At 63.3% G+C, this 9,652-nt stretch overlaps 2 protein-coding genes across 2 annotated transcripts; one reads left to right on the top strand and one right to left on the bottom strand.

Annotated features, from left to right (window-relative positions):
- Positions 1 to 3,298: 3,298 nt before the first annotated feature.
- TUBB4B (tubulin beta 4B class IVb) lies at positions 3,299 to 5,787 on the top strand. The gene is made up of 4 exons (XM_068553667.1): positions 3,299 to 3,457; positions 3,743 to 3,851; positions 3,928 to 4,038; positions 4,570 to 5,787. The coding sequence occupies exons 1-4, from the start codon at positions 3,401 to 3,403 to the stop codon at positions 5,628 to 5,630; spliced, it is 1,338 nt and encodes a 445-aa protein (XP_068409768.1). The 5' UTR covers positions 3,299 to 3,400; the 3' UTR covers positions 5,631 to 5,787.
- Positions 5,780 to 9,302, bottom strand: CIMIP2A (ciliary microtubule inner protein 2A). The gene is made up of 7 exons (XM_068553668.1): positions 9,247 to 9,302; positions 7,610 to 7,824; positions 7,265 to 7,527; positions 7,042 to 7,168; positions 6,691 to 6,785; positions 6,280 to 6,397; positions 5,780 to 5,868 (listed from the first exon to the last, which is right to left on the bottom strand). Exons 1-7 carry the CDS (start codon positions 9,300 to 9,302, stop codon positions 5,780 to 5,782), a joined length of 963 nt encoding a protein of 320 aa, XP_068409769.1.
- Between the last annotated feature and the right edge of the window lie 350 nt (positions 9,303 to 9,652).

Here is a 9,652-nt window from a genome sequence, read left to right as displayed (position 1 = left end):
TACGCGAAACACCTCGGCCGCGAGGCGGTCGAAGGCCTCTGGGCCAGGTGCCCACCTGGGGGTGGAGCGTGCGGGAGGTGGCCGCTCCCCGCCCGCCCCTGCTCCTCCCCGCAGCGCAGCGGGTTTCCACACAGGACCGCTTTTGTCTGGCGGCCGGGCGGTAACCGGACACCCCTGCAGCCCAGGGCTGCCCACAACCCCAGCCCGACCTCACGCCTCCGCCACGAGAGGAGGGCATTGGCGGATCACGTCTCCCCGCATAAGTCGCGCACGGAGAGGGGTGCGCACGCGCAGACCTGCGGGCCGCTCGGGGTCTGGTTTGCCCCGTTAGCTGCTGCGGCCAGTCACCGCCTCCCGGTCCGGGATTGCTGCCCTGATGGGGGCCACCTTCCTTCCCTGGCCCCCAGGTTTACCTAGCCAAACCCGGGGGGACAGGTGTGAATCGTCAGGAAGATGAGACCAGGGGACCCTAGGACCAATTATTGTCCATGATCATGTCCTTTCACTTCTTCTCAGGTCCCTCCGCCCCCCTCCGTGTCCCCTAGTCCCTCTCAGCCCCTCCAGGTCTCCTGTCCCCCACAACACGCTCCTAAGTCTCCTGAGCCTGGGGCTCACCCTGGCCTCGGAAGGAGCTAGCCACACGTTCTGAGAGCCACAGGGGCCTCATGGGAACAAGACCCCTGGGGCAGGCTCATTACCCCCTTTTGGCTTCCCCCCACTTTTTTAACCTCAGGACACACTTGTGGTTCTGACATCAACCTCACTCCCATGGAAGTCCCCTGAGGAGGGACTGGGCCTGGCTGCTTCCCTGGGGACATGGAGGGGGCAGCTCCCCCTCCCCATGGTGGGAAGGCAAGTGAGAGGGGAAGAAAGTACCCCATGCACCTCTCCTTCCGGGGGCGGGTGAGGCCGCCCACAAAGGCTGACTGCTGGGTCCTTTGAGGCCGTGAGGACTGTCTGCCTGCTGCTCCTGACCGGCGGTAACGCACCCTCCCGCTGGGACCATGGCCACCGGTAAACAGAGCCGTCGTTGTGGATGCCTCGGACAGCTGCAGGCTGGGGCAGGAGGGCCAGGCGCCTAGCACTCCCACAGCCCCTGCCCACTCTGCCCTGCGTCCCGCTGGGCCACAGATCCGCACTGGGCCCAGACTGGCCCCCCAGCCCAACCTCTCCACCCTGCAGCAGGAACACCCTTGGCTGAGGGTGGGGACCTGCAGGGCTTCCCCCCGCCAGCCCTGGGCAGCAGTGGCAACTGTGGTCCTTGGCCGAGGGCCACGGGGAGCTTCCTGCTGTCTTGTTCCCAGCCAGTGTTCACTTTGGGAGGGCAAGGTGGACAACCTGGTGCCACGGGGGGCTCTGGGGCTCACACCTGGGTGGGAGACACAACCTCTATTTTGTTACCTGTAAAGTAGGGGTGCCACGCTGAACTCCCAGCCCTGTGGGCACTGGTCACAGGAAACAGGGACCTTTGCCAGTGGAGATCTCAGCCAAGGGTGGGGGGCAGGGAGAGAAGGCTTTGACAAACATCTCGAAGAGCACCGCTCACTGGCTCACTTGGAGGAAAATCTGAGCTTCTCCCTTTCTCACCAATTTGTGGGTTTGTGACAACTCAATGCTACCAGGCCCCAGAGCCTCCCTGCTGCAGGCCCAGGGCCTTGCAGACTGCTGCTTGGGCAGCTAAGCTACCTTGCAGGGCACCGTGAGAACCCCAGATGCCAGGCAGTGACCCTGCACACCCCACATGCCACTGCCTGTGGCCAGCAGAAGCCGGGCCCACCTTCCTGGACTGGCGTGGAGGAGGGGACTGACCAGCACTTTGACATGCTGACTCACCCTCCAGGTCAGGACTGCAGCTGCAGACCACTCTCAGGGGATGGAAAGGCTAATCTCTATGCCAGCATGCTGCTTGCCCCAACAATTCCATCCACAGATTAAGTATAGCATGACGTGTCCTAACGCTGCAGTATGCCATGATACCGTAGTGTCATGTATTACATAGTGAAGAGGGCAGCGCATTCTCTTTAGGTACAAATAACCAGGTATTGCCCCCAACACCGTTGGGTTGGTGAGCAAAGGTGGGTAAGAACCGCACTGAGAAAATCAGAATCTAGAGAGGACCCAGTGGCCACGGCAATGGAGGCTGTCCAGGGCAGACGCAAGGGCGTAATTCCTGGTTTCTTAAATTTTACGAAAATATAATGCAAGTGTACTGTTTTTAAAAGGATTGATTAAAGGTGTGACCACGTGTAATTTAACTGTTTTTCCTTCATAAATTTTTCTTCCCCCCAAACAAAAATCAAGGACGAGTTAAAACATTTGTCCACCCAGGTGTACTGGTCCGTGGTTGCCCAGAGGCCTGGGCGCTGCCCTCGTCTCCACGCAGCTCCGTTCTCTCCTGGGGCCAAGGCCTCAAGGCGACAGGCGCAGGGCCAGCGCAGTCTCCACAACAAGCCGCTGCCAGGCAGGGCCCCCTCCCGCCCTGCCCTGCCCTGTCCTGCCCTGCCCTGCCCTGCCCTCCTCTCCCCTCCCCGCCCCACCGGGCCCACCTCTCCCCTCCTCTGCCCCCTCTCCCCGGCCAGGCGCAGCGGCCCCACGTGCTCCCCCACCTGCTCGCGACGCGTGTGGACCAAGGAGGGGAGCAGGGAGCCACAAGGCCTCCGCCGCTCTGGGGGGAGGGACCGACTCCACCGACACACCCGCCCCGCCTCCGCCTCCGCCGCCGCTGCCCCTTGGCCCCTGAGCCCCGTATGTCTCTGTTATGAACGGCCCCGCGCTGCTCCTCGGCTCGGAAACCCCGCAACCTGCGCTCGGCCGCCCTCGAGAGGGCGCAAGGTAGGCCCGGGCTTGTACGCTCGCCCACGGGGCGCGCCCCGCCCGCCTTCCCCGGGCCTCGGGCCGGCCCTCCCCCGCCCTCCCCCCTTGGCCCCTCCCGAGCCCGCGCCCCCGCCCGCGTGGGTCCCCGCGGCACTGCGGCGGTTACCAGGACGCTGGCCCAGCGCAGCCAATAGCGCCGGCCTGTCGGCGTGCTCTCCGGAGCCAACCAATGAAAGGACAAATCAATCATTTGAAACACCCAATGGACAGAGCACCGCAGAGCGAGGGGGGTATTTTGATAGGGAGAGCAGAGGCCGCGGCGGACCAATAAAGGGCCAGAGGCGTTGGGAAGGCGGGCGTTAGGTGGATCGATTGACGGAGCTGCAGCCAATCAAATGAGGACGCTTGCCAGCCTCGCTCTGGAAGCCCAATACGAGGCTGGCGGGGGCGGGTGCGGCGGGTATATAAGCACCGGCGGCGAGTCGGTTGTACCACTCTGCGCGCCAGCTCTTCGGCTCTCGTTCTTGATCTGCCACTGCCGCCGCCCCCCGTCGCCGCCGCCGCCGCCGCCGCCGCCGCCGACGCCATGAGGGAGATTGTGCACCTGCAGGCCGGCCAGTGCGGCAACCAGATCGGCGCCAAGGTGAGCGGGGGCGTCGGGGCCGGCGCAGGTCTTCCGGGCGGGGGGAGCGGGCGGCGGGAAAGATGGCGGCAGCGGGCGGGCGGCGGCGGCCCCGCATTGCGGCCCCGCGCGGCGCCCGAACCGGAACCGGGGCGGGGGCGGCAGCGAGGGCCCTTGGGGACGGCCCGGCGGCGGCGGCGGCGGCGGCGGCGGGGGAGGGGAGGGCCGCGCCGTCCGGGGTGGGGCCGGCTCCGGGCACCTCAGGCGTGACTCAGACCCGGCCCGGCCCGCCCGCGTCTCCCGCAGTTTTGGGAGGTGATCAGCGATGAGCATGGCATCGATCCTACTGGCACCTACCACGGGGACAGCGACCTGCAGCTGGAGCGGATCAACGTGTACTACAACGAGGCCACGGGTGAGACCCCTCGCCCTTTCCCCACCCCCCTGCCGCCCCGCGGCCCTCCCCTCGCTGACGCTCTCCCGCCCCCCAGGTGGCAAGTACGTGCCCCGCGCCGTGCTCGTGGACCTGGAGCCGGGCACCATGGACTCCGTGCGCTCGGGGCCCTTCGGGCAGATATTCAGGCCGGACAACTTCGTCTTCGGTGAGCCGCAGATCGGGCTGGCGGGTGGCTTGATAGCCAGGGTGGCTCAAAGGTCAAGGGGTGCCCAAGGTCACCACCTTTAGAACTGTAGAGCCGAGGTCCTGATTCACTCTGCACTCCCAGTAGAAGCGGGGTTCAAGGACACTCTCCTTCTCTCCCGAGTCACTCAATCCCCTCTCCTAAAGCGGCTTTGGGGGGAAGGCCCAGCTGTCCGCACGCGCGGAAGGAGCAGGCAGATGTAATCTGCCAGCCGTGCAGGCTGAGTCACAGGCAGTGGCAGTTCATCTGCTCTTGGGAATTGGCGGAGGCTGCCCGTGGGAGCAGCTGGCTTGTTGTTCAACTACTTTAGCTTGAACTTTTGATTTTTAATCGGGTATGTCGTTACCTTATCAGTTTGGGGGTCCACCTGCTGTACCTGCGGTGGGGGGGGTTGTGTGTCACCTCACGCCGTGTCATTTGGCCTTTTTGGCACGGGTGACCAGTGGTGACCACATGCCTGGCCGAAGAGTGACTGGCTGCTCTCTTTTGCAGGTCAGAGCGGTGCCGGGAACAACTGGGCCAAGGGGCACTACACAGAAGGTGCGGAGCTGGTGGACTCGGTGCTGGATGTTGTGAGGAAGGAGGCGGAGAGCTGTGACTGCCTGCAGGGCTTCCAGCTGACCCACTCGCTGGGGGGCGGCACCGGCTCCGGGATGGGCACCCTCCTCATCAGCAAGATCCGCGAGGAGTACCCCGACCGCATCATGAACACCTTCAGCGTGGTGCCCTCGCCCAAGGTGTCGGACACTGTGGTGGAGCCCTACAACGCCACCCTCTCCGTCCACCAGCTCGTAGAAAACACAGACGAGACCTACTGCATTGATAACGAGGCTCTCTATGACATCTGCTTCCGCACCCTGAAGCTGACCACGCCCACCTATGGTGACCTGAACCACCTAGTGTCGGCCACCATGAGTGGGGTCACCACCTGCCTGCGCTTCCCAGGCCAGCTCAATGCTGACCTGCGAAAGCTGGCTGTCAATATGGTCCCCTTCCCGCGTCTGCACTTCTTCATGCCCGGCTTCGCCCCACTGACCAGCCGGGGCAGCCAGCAGTACCGGGCGCTGACGGTGCCCGAGCTCACCCAGCAGATGTTTGACGCCAAGAACATGATGGCGGCCTGCGACCCCCGCCACGGCCGCTACCTGACCGTGGCCGCTGTGTTCCGGGGCCGCATGTCCATGAAGGAGGTGGACGAGCAGATGCTCAACGTCCAGAACAAGAACAGCAGCTACTTCGTGGAGTGGATCCCCAACAACGTGAAGACGGCCGTGTGCGACATCCCACCCCGGGGGCTAAAAATGTCTGCCACCTTCATCGGCAACAGCACGGCCATCCAGGAGCTGTTCAAGCGCATTTCGGAGCAGTTCACGGCCATGTTCCGCCGCAAGGCCTTCCTGCACTGGTACACGGGCGAGGGCATGGACGAGATGGAGTTCACCGAGGCCGAGAGCAACATGAACGACCTGGTGTCCGAGTACCAGCAGTACCAGGACGCCACGGCTGAGGAGGAGGGGGAGTTTGAGGAGGAGGCAGAGGAGGAGGTGGCCTAGGGCTGTGCGATACCGGGTAAAGCGTGGAAGCCGTGGGAACTCTTTATTCACTCACAGCCTGTTCTCTGATAGCCCCGTCTTACTGTGCGTGTATTTGTTCTTCTTGTCTTGACATCATATGCTGTACAGGTACCACCATTAAAGCGTTTTCATAGTGTCTGGCTGCGCCTCTCCAGTTCCTTCTGATAGGCCTTGCGGGTGCTGTTGCCGAACGTCAGTGCGTAGTTGTCCTGCGTGGCTGCGAGGGGCACCACTGCAGCTGAGCCCGTGGGCTCGCCACGTGCGCAGGGTGAGCGCGCGAGTGGCTGCTGGAGGGGTCCGCTCGGCCTGCGAACACGCAGACTCTTGGGAGCTTGGGGCTGCCCTGGGCACCTGCCTCCTGAAGGAGGGTCCGGCCTGTGCACAGGAAACCTCTAGCAGGCCAGCGTGGAGGCAGCTGGCCTCTGACTTTTAGTGTCAGGGCTGTGAAACCCTTCTACACTGGGGAAGAGGGGACATTGGGTAGTCCTGCCCCAAGGGAAACTTGTGGTCACACAGCTGGCCTGCCTGAGGTTCAGCACGGGTAATGGGGCCCAGCGCCGGATGCCTCCCCACTGACCTGTCACCATGACCTTGTCTGGGATGGGGGCCGGGAGCCTACTGCACTCACATGGTATGAACCCCATGTAGAAAGGTATCAGGCCTTGGCTTCTGTAGATGGTGTTGCTAGGCCACTGCGCTCTGGGCAGCCTCTCGCCCGGGGCACGGATGGGATTTCTGAGCAGGAACTGCGGAAACAGGCAGGCGCTGCCATGTGCTGCCACCCGCAACTGGTAACCAGTGAGCAGAATATCCCGGTGGGTGCGAGGCTGACATTCTCCTGGGAATGAGTGGCTCGGGGTCTTTCCCCATCTGTCCACAACACTCCGGAGCAGGGAACCAAGACCTAGTCAGAAAGACGTTTGGGGGGCGGGGGCGGGCGGAGGGGGAGCAGCCTCTTTGGGCCAGGCAGAGCCTCCTCCCTCCAGGGAAGCCAGAGCATGGAGACCGCTGTGCTCGCCCAGGGATGGTGTCTGCATACCTGGCTCTTGTCGAACTCATCCGTGGCCTGTGCGACCCCATCGCGAAAATTCATCCCTATCACCCAGGCAAACCGAGGAACAAAGCCAGCATAACCTGGGGAAGGAGGAGCCAGGGTCCCGCTCCCAATCATGTCCATCTCCCCCCACCCGGGCATTCGCACCTGCTCCCAGGGGGGTTAGGGAAGTGTGTCTGGACTCCTCTCTCTCCCTAAACAGACAGGAATGGGCCTGCAGGAGCTCCCAGTCTTGGGAAGGGCCCATGGGCAGCCACCTCACTTGCTCTCCCCAGGTCCTGCCTGGGCCCTTGGAGCCTTGTGGGGGCGTGTCGTGCCCCGGCCCCAGGCACCCACCTGAGATGGCCTTGCGCTGGATCAGGTTGGGGTGGTCCAGCTGGGGCAGCCTGTGGAAGCTGCCCACATGTAGTGTCTCCTGCTGGTGCACTGGGGGCAGGGACTCTCCCCTCCTGCAGGGGCACAGCTGGAATGGGGAGGAGCAAGTCGGCGCCCCAGCCCCCACCGGGCTCTGGCTGGGGTGAGGCTTGATCGCAATGCTCCCAACGTGTCTCTCAATTACCTGGTACCGCGTGGGGGCCTCACGGGCAGGGGTGGCGCTCTTCCAGGCCTCTTCCCCTAATGCCAACCACAGGCCCGGGTGTCCAAGGTCCCTGGAGTGCCCCTTCCTGCCCGATGGGCAAGGGGAGTAGGGGGGGTAGGGCATGAAGCCTGCAGGCAGTGGGACTTGCCTGGATACATTCTCTCCTCCCAGCGGCCCCTGGGCATCCACCTCCTGGGGTGGGAACTGGCCCAGGATCTCAGAGTTCTTGTAGGGCTTCAGACCTGTATGGACAGGGCAACCTTGAGCCACAGCAGGCACGGGGCGTCCCGGGGCTGCAGGGCCGGTGGGCGGGTGGCGGCTTACTGGTGTACTGGGAGACATAGGGCTCTGTCAGTTCACGGCAGGGCGTAAAAGGCGGCTTGGACTTGCTGAAGTCCTCGATGAACTTGGGCTTGGCTATGGGGGACAGCACGGAGCACGGGCTCTTCTGCACGCTGGCGTCCGTGAGCAGCTGTGCCGTGGTGCGCCCATAGGTGTTCCCCACCTGGTAGCGCAGCTGCGGGTAGAAGCCGGCATAGCTGTGGAGGAGAGAGGAGCAGGTGTGGATCCAGCCTACCGGCCACAGGCAAGATCCTCGACCCCGCCTACAGAATGGGGTCACAGCAGCACCTGCCGTCCGGGGCTCTTGGGGCTTGAATGGGCAGCACAGGCCAAGCCCTGAGAACAGGGCTGGCCCACGGGAGGGGAGCTCTGTCATCACCACCATCGGGGTGCCATCCACCCAGCCATCTTCCAACAACAAGGGTCTTAAAGATGAGGGAACGGGGAGCTCTGCCTGCCGCAAAGCCTTGCAGGGGTGGTGACAGGGTCTGGGCCTCGGGCTGAGGCACAGGGGAGCCCACTATACACGAGTCGGTCCCGCCAGGAAGGTATGGTGGGCATTGGGCCCAGATGGTGGCCACCCGGGAGACTGGCGGTTGAGCCGAGCGTCACTGAGGCCTGTGGGGAAGTGGTGTGGGCACCATGGCTAAGCCCTGAGGGGCAGCTGGTGTCCAGTGCTGCCCGGGGGCCTGTGTAACATCCAAGGGGTGTGCGTTGCTTTCCTCTTAAAAACTGCTCAAGAGAATGCAGGTTTGTCAGTCAACAAGCTGAGCGAGGCTGGGGCTGAAGGTGAGGGCCTCTTCAGTGTCACCAGAGTTGGGTCTGGTTCTTCCCAGCCTTTTCCTTGTACGTGGTCTGAGTGTGTGTTGGTGCGCACACGCACTCTGGAGGCCTGTTTCTATTCTTATTTATTAGGTTGTGCCGCACAGCATGCAGGATCTTAGTTCCCTGACCAGGGATCCAACCCGTGGCCCTTGCAGTGGAAGCTCAGAGTCTTAAACGCTGGACTGCCAGGGAAGTCCCCCGTTTCTGTTGTTGACATGCGGGACACCTAGCAAGGTGGCCTGGCATCGGTGCCCATCAGTTTACTCCGGATGCTCCTCTCCTCTTTATGTTTTTAATTTTTTTTTTTTGGCCGTGCAGCATGCAGGAACTTAGTTCCCCAACCAGGGATGGAACCTGTGCCCCCTGCAGTGGAAGTGCAGAGTCCTAACCACTGGACCGCCAGGGAAGTCCCCAGCTCATCTCCTCTTTAAAGCGCGGAGTGCTGTATGGAAGGAGAGGCCAGCCTCCCCAGCTGTCGCACCGTCCCCAGTTTCTGCTCTCGACAGACGTGCTGGCCACCTGGGACGGCTGCACCAGCAGGGCAGGTTGGCCGGGCCCTCTCGAACTCGCCCCAGCCCTCCTGCCCGGCCCCTCCGGCCCTCGGCCTCACTCCCATTTCCCTGGCCTTCCGGGTCCCCAGGCTCCTGCTTAAGGGCCCCACCCTCTGGCCTCAGCTTCCCGGAGACCCAGCTCTGGGACTCCCCTCACAGCCGAGCAACCTTCAGCCCTTAGGCCCCGGCCCTGCTCCCCCATCCTCGGGGACCCCAGCCTCCCCCCAGGGCTCTGGCACTTACCCAGGGATGTAGTGAGGTTCCGGCGAGAAGAGGTTGTGCTTCTGAGTAGCTGTCATCGCGCCTCAGCTCTGCCTGGGCTGCCTTCAGCCCCTCGCATGCCTGCACCTGGCTCCTTCCAGAGAGGAGTCCTTGTTGCCTGGCAACCTTTGTGAAGAGGCCCAGCACTGGCATTGTTGGGCAGCACCTGGGCCAGGCCCCTTTCCACACCCTGTGAGTACTCCCGTTTTATGGGAGGCCCGGGGAGGCGTCTCACTGAGGACAGACCTAGAGCTTGGAAAATGGGGACTGTAATTGCAGCTGAGTCGGTCCTGCTAGGTAGTGAGAGGCAGGGTTGGGTTTGAACGCTTGCTACCCACAGGAGGCCTACGTAGCCAACTGAAGGACAGCCTCCCAGGGTGAGGCTAAG

This window comes from Eschrichtius robustus, chromosome 10 (assembly GCF_028021215.1).
Source record: "Eschrichtius robustus isolate mEscRob2 chromosome 10, mEscRob2.pri, whole genome shotgun sequence".
NCBI lineage: Eukaryota > Metazoa > Chordata > Mammalia > Artiodactyla > Eschrichtiidae > Eschrichtius > Eschrichtius robustus.
This window is presented reverse-complemented; position numbering and strand designations above follow the sequence as displayed.

Coding starts and splice junctions, on each gene's coding strand:
- TUBB4B (XM_068553667.1), top strand. CDS start 3,401: ATGAGGGAGATTGTGCACCTGCAGGCCGGCCAGTGCGGCAACCAGATC. Junction 3,852..3,927: donor GTACTACAACGAGGCCACGG/GTGAGACCCCTC, acceptor CCCGCCCCCCAG/GTGGCAAGTACGTGCCCCGC. Junction 4,039..4,569: donor GCCGGACAACTTCGTCTTCG/GTGAGCCGCAGA, acceptor TCTCTTTTGCAG/GTCAGAGCGGTGCCGGGAAC.
- CIMIP2A (XM_068553668.1), bottom strand. CDS start 9,302: ATGACAGCTACTCAGAAGCACAACCTCTTCTCGCCGGAACCTCACTAC. Junction 7,528..7,609: donor CTATGTCTCCCAGTACACCA/GTAAGCCGCCAC, acceptor CTGTCCATACAG/GTCTGAAGCCCTACAAGAAC. Junction 5,869..6,279: donor CTACATGGGGTTCATACCAT/GTGAGTGCAGTA, acceptor TGCCCCTCGCAG/CCACGCAGGACAACTACGCA.